Below are 6846 nucleotides of genomic sequence, written 5' to 3' on the forward strand. Positions count from 1 at the left end.
ATATAAAAAAAATAAAAAAAAAAAAAAAAAAAAAAAAAAAAAAAAAAAAAAAAAAAAAAAAAAAAAAAAAAAATAAAAAAAACATAATTTTTAAATATTTTTTAAAAACCTTTTAAAAAAAAAAAAAAAAAAAAAAAAAAAAAAAAAAGACTCAAGAAAAAATTTATTAATATATTTATTTTTTATATTAAATTGAATTAATATATTATTCAACATCAATTTATAAAAATCATTATAATAAAAATATTAAAAGGATAAAAAGTTTTTATTTTATTTTCTTATAATTTTACAATATATTATTATTATTTTTTTTTTTTCTTCTTTTAAATATTTTTTCTCTTTTCATTACATCTTTAATTAATTTTTAATAACAATACAATAAAACCAACAAATATATAAACGAAAATAATATAAAATATAACAAAAAAAAAAAAATAAATAAATAAATAAATAAAAAAAAAAAAAGCAAAAAAAATAAAAAAATAAAAAAATAAAAAAATAAAAAAATAAAAAAATAAAAAAATAAAAAATAAAATAAAATAAAAAAAATATAGATATATTTTTTTCTTTTTATATATATTAATAGCTTCCCTCATATGTCTTATGAGAATAATTTCATTATTTTGTATTTTAATAGTCTTTATATAAAAGGTATATATATATATTATATATATATATATATATATATATTATATATATATATATATATATATATATATATATATATATTAATTTATTTATTTATATATGTTTGTTCTACTTTAATATTGATTCCATATATATTTTATAACCGCATAATATCCATACATGCCTTTTTTGTAATATATTATTTTCTTATTCCAACATTTCATAGTCTGCCTTATATATATACATTATATTGAAATAATATCTATGTTATACAAAATGAATGTATCATCCGATATAAAATATCAATTTTCGAAAACAAAAATATGCAAACATTTTCTTGAACAGAAGTGTCTTAATACACATAATTGTAATTATGCTCATGTGCTAGGAGAATTGAGACCTCTTCCTAATTTAATGAACACAAAACTATGCAAAAGCTACAAGAAAAATATCCCTTGTACAAACCCTAATTGTACATATGCCCACAAAGTTGAGAACCTACAACCTACGACAGATATGTCTACTTATAAAACAAGTTTATGTTATTTTTGGAAGAGAAAAAAATGTATGAATGAGGAAAAGTGTAGATTCGCCCATGGAATTGAAGAAATAAGACCTTTGAAAGTTCGAACACAAAAGGATATACACATAAAGCAAAAAGATGATAATAATAACAATAATAATAATAATAATAACAATAATAATAATAATAATAATTATAATAACAATAATAATAATAATAATAGTAGTAGTAGTAGTAGTAATGTGGATGGATTTAATAATAATAATAATAACATTTTTAATCAAGAAGATCTAAATAATCTTTTCTCACATTTATTTCTTATTGAAAATTGGTCATCTCGAATAAATATTAACGACAAAAATGAAGAAGCACAAAGACATACAAATGATCAAATTGTAAAAGCCACATCAACATCTTGTAATATGTTATTACAAAATAGTAAGAGCTATTGTAATGCATATATAAATAATAAATTGTGTGATGAAAATCTTAATGCAAACTACAATAAACAATCAGATGATTATATAAAATATAATTCATTAAAAATAAATCATAATAATAACATAGACACAAATTTAAGAAATACTCTAAAACAAAATGAATATTGTAATTTATTTTCTTCAAACGAAACTTTTTGTGATATATATGAAGATAAGTATAATGATACATATGTTTCAAATCATCAAGACTTCTATAAAGATGAGCACCTAAATATATACAACCATATTTCTGATCCCATATCTAGTTACATATCTTCTGAAGAAACAATGAACGATGAAGAGTGTTTTAACGAATTATATAAATGTATAAAGGAAGAAATCACAAAAAAATATGAAAATATATATATCTATTAAAATTAAAGACATAAAAGAAAATATTTAATAAAAAATATTAACACATATACATATATATATATATATATATATATATATATATATATATATGTATGTATCTATGTATCAGTTCAAGATATGTGATATTCTTTATTTCAACGATTGTACGTTAATTTGATGATTCCCTTGTTTTTAATCTTCCCTAATCGTAATACAACACTTGTTGATTTTTATAGGACATGAAAAAATGAAATAAATTATTTTTAAATAAATTTAAAGCATGTAAATATGCACATATACACACACATATAAATATATATATATATATATATATATATATATATATATATATATATTAATCTTTTAACAGTATGTAAAAATAATCCTTCCTTTTTTTTTCTTTTTTTTTTTTTCAAGTGTCAAAAAAATAGAGTAAAAAATTTTTATCCTACCATAATAATATAATAAAAATAAAATAAGTAAATAAATATATATATATAATATATATATATATATATAATTTATATAATTATGCCAAATTTTTTACCTCAAATTTTGTTAGCTTCATATTTTTAAAGTGTGGTGTATTATTTTGATTGCAATAAATATTTATATTTTCAAAAATATATATAAAATAAAATAAATTAAAAGGAATGTACTTTTTTTTATTGTAATTTTTTTTTTCTTTTTCCTTTTTTTATATTTACAATTCTTTTATAGAAAGAATTACATTTTATAATTTGATACATTTTTTTATGTATATGTAAAATACAGAAAAAAAAATATATATTTATATATCGAATTATTATTATTTTGTAATGTATTGTATTATATTATATTATATTATAATTTTTATTTACATTTTAAAATATCCTTTTTGTTTCTATATAAAAATGTGTACAACATCGAGATCGTATCTTTTAAGGAATTAATCTATACTATATTTTATTTGTAAAGTGTTGTCTATATTTATTTGTTTGTTTGTTTTAAAGACAAGAAAAGAATTTTGTAAAATATAAAAGTTATGTTATATAACTATGTATTATATTCATTATTATAAGATTTTATAAAAATATAATAGGCCATATTTAACCACTCATATATATATATATATATATATATATATATATATATATTATATGAGGATGGAATATTTTCTCATAAGAATAAAAAAGGATTCTTTTTTTATTTTATATTTTTAATATATTTCCATTTTTTTTTTATAAAAGTAATATTATTTTTCCTTGGATAGCTTTTTTAGTTCATATGTAATGTTAATATCAATATGTTTCAGCAAGAAAAATTAATCGAATGTAATAATGTTTAATATAACACTACATATATATTTGTATATATCCATTTATTTTGGAGTTGTTTATTATATATTTATTTTTGTTAATATATTTTTTTTTACACTTAATGAAAAAAAAAAAAAAAAAAAAAAAAAAAAAAAACAGAAACTATGAAAAAAATGAACATATGAAAATGTTATTTACTACTATATTCCCCAAAATAAAATAACGTAATTATATACTTAATATATATATATATATATATATATATATATATAATATTTATATTTATATATTTATACACCTTTACATATAATGAGTTAATTATAAAATAATATTTGTATTTCGATGATACTCTATATGATGAAAATTTAATTATTATATATATATATATATATATATATATATATATAATGAAATTTATGGGCATATGTATTATATTATTTATTATATCTATATATATTTATATTTATAATATATATACTTTTATACACATACATAAAAATAAACATATGTATAAAAATTTATATATATATATATATATATATAAATATGTATATATTTTCTTTTTTTTTTTTCCTGATGATACTAAATAAAAAAATTTAATGCATAAAAAATAATACTGAAATATGTATATGTATATTAATATATATTATATATATATATATATATTATATATATTATATGCATTATATATATATATATATATATATATATATGGTATAATAAATTATAACTGTTTAATTTATACTTGTAAATGCACACATAAGATAAGACTAATGAAGATGATAAAAATAATCATAAAAAAAAAAAATGATAATAATAAAATATAAATACATACATATATTATATTATATTATATTATATTATATTATATTATATTATATTATATTATATTATATTATATATATATATAATATATATGTCATATATATGTGAGTGTAAAATCAAATAAGAAAAAAAAAAAAAAAAAAAAAAAGAAACTGCAACATATATATAATTTATATATATGTTATATATACCCGAACATAACTTCAATAAAAAAAAAAAAAGAGTTAAATTATATTGTTATATATAATTAATGATTAGATGTTTATTTTATACTTTTTTATTATGTTTTTTTATTTTTTTTTTTTTTTATTTTTTATTCTTGTTAATTACATATACATATATTTATATATATATATATATATATATATATATAATATGTATATATTTTCATAAATATAAATAGATTTAGGCTTCTACGTCTCCTTCTTCTTCTTCAAATTCTCCTTCCTCTTCTGCTGTAGCATCTTGATATTGTTGATATTCTGAAACTAAATCATTCATATTTGATTCAGCTTCTGTAAATTCCATCTCGTCCATACCTTCTCCAGTATACCAGTGCAAAAAGGCTTTTCTTCTAAACATAGCAGTAAATTGATCAGAAACTCTTTTGAACATTTCTTGAATGGCGGTTGAGTTTCCTACAAAAGTAACAGCCATTTTTAATCCCTTAGGTGGAATATCACAAACACTTGATCTAAAAAAAAAAAAAAAAAAAAAAAAGGGAAAAATTTATATGTAAAATGTATATTTCAAAATATATAAATAAATACATACATACATATATATAAATAAATAAATACATATAAACATAAAAACAGCCACAATAATATTAATTGTTCCTTCTTACTTTGTGTTGTGAGGAATCCATTCGACAAAATAAGATGAGTTTTTATTTTGAACGTTTAACATTTGCTCGTCAACTTCCTTTGTGGACATTCTTCCTCTAAACATAGCACATGCAGTTAAATATCTTCCATGTCTTGGATCACTTGCGCACATCATATTTTTTGCGTCGAACATTTGTTGTGTTAACTCCGGCACAGTTAGAGCTCTGTATTGTTGACTGCCTCTACTAGTTAAAGGAGCAAACCCGATCATAAAGAAATGTAAACGTGGGAATGGGATCAAATTAACAGCTAATTTTCTTAAGTCACTGTTAAGTTGACCAGGAAATCTTAACGAACAGGTAACACCTGACATTGCAGCTGATACAAGGTGATTTAGATCTCCATATGTTGGTGTTGTTAATTTAAGAGTCCTAAAACATATGTCATATAAAGCTTCATTATCGATAACTTGAACTTCATCAGCATTTTCAACCAACTGATGAACCGATAATGTAGCATTATATGGTTCAACAACAGTATCAGAAACTTTTGGTGATGGAAATACAGAAAATGTTTCCATAATACGATCAGGATACTCCTCTCTTATTTTACTAATCAACAAAGTACCCATACCACTACCTGTACCACCACCTAATGAATGAGTAATCTGAAATCCTTGTAAACAATCACAACCTTCTGCTTCTTTTCTAACTACATCTAAAACTGCATCTATCAATTCAGCACCTTCAGTATAATGTCCTTTAGCCCAATTATTTCCTGCACCTGTTTGACCAAACACAAAATTATCTGGACGAAATAATTGACCAAAGGGACCAGCACGAACACTATCCATAGTACCAGGTTCCAAGTCCATCAATATAGCTCTTGGAACATATCTACCTCCTGTTGCTTCGTTGTAAAAAACATCAACTCTTTCTAACTGTAAGTCACTGTCCCCACAATAGGTACCACTCTAAATAAAATAAAATAAAATAAAAAAATAAATAAATAAATATATATATATATATATATATAGAGCGATATCGTCATATGTACATAATATACATTTATTTATAATATATAAGGTTTTTATATATAAGCCTCGTCATTAAAGGTTTACATATATAAATTATTATCAATATAAGGGAGGCCTTTATAGAATACAATAAAAGGGAAAGACCCCAAATTATACACACAAAATTATTCTTCCATATATATATATATATATATATATATATATATACGTATGTTTACACATTCATATAAATAAATATATTTTTTTTAAACTTACGGGATCTATTCCATGCTCATCAGAAATGACTTCCCAAAACTTTGCACCTATTTGATTTCCACATTGGCCAGCTTGAATATGAACAATTTCTCTCATTCTTTAATAAAATAATCTCAAAGAAAATTTTTCTTTTTTTTTTAAATATATAAATATTTTATATTGTAAGAGGATATATTAAGTAAAAATTAAAAAAAAAAAAAAAAAAAAAAAAACTATATAAAAAGGTACTGTTACTAAAACTTTAAAAAAATAAATATAAAATACCAAGGGTGAGGAAAAAAATAAGATATATATATATATATATTTATATGAAATAATAATATATAACTTATTATTATATATATAATATAACATATATAAAGGAATATTAATTAAAAAAATATATATAAATATATATATATATATAAATAAAAATAAATAAAATAAGAAAAATAAGAAAAAAGTAAATAAAAAAATTTTTAATATAAAAATATATATATATATATTATTTTATTTTATTATATATATTATGTATATATATTTATATTTATTTATTTATATATCTTTTTTTTTTTATTATTTATTTTATTTTATTTTTTTTTTTATTTATTAATATATTTATATACTAATAAATGTTTCTTCC

At 18.8% G+C, this 6846-nt stretch overlaps 2 protein-coding genes across 2 annotated transcripts; one reads left to right on the forward strand and one right to left on the reverse strand.

The window, feature by feature from the left end:
- Positions 1–891: 891 nt before the first annotated feature.
- On the forward strand, positions 892–2004 carry PRSY57_1008000 (zinc finger C-x8-C-x5-C-x3-H type, putative; the record flags this gene model as incomplete). The annotated part of the gene is made up of 1 exon (XM_012907669.2): positions 892–2004. One exon carries the CDS (start codon positions 892–894, stop codon positions 2002–2004), a length of 1113 nt encoding a protein of 370 aa, XP_012763123.2.
- Positions 2005–4511: 2507 nt separating this feature from the next.
- Positions 4512–6320, reverse strand: PRSY57_1008100 (tubulin beta chain, putative; the record flags this gene model as incomplete). Its single annotated transcript, XM_012907670.1, has 3 exons — positions 4512–4800; positions 4954–5906; positions 6225–6320. 3 exons carry the CDS (start codon positions 6318–6320, stop codon positions 4512–4514), a joined length of 1338 nt encoding a protein of 445 aa, XP_012763124.1.
- Between the last annotated feature and the right edge of the window lie 526 nt (positions 6321–6846).

This window comes from Plasmodium reichenowi, chromosome 10 (genome assembly GCF_001601855.1).
Source record: "Plasmodium reichenowi strain SY57 chromosome 10, whole genome shotgun sequence".
NCBI lineage: Eukaryota > Apicomplexa > Aconoidasida > Haemosporida > Plasmodiidae > Plasmodium > Plasmodium reichenowi.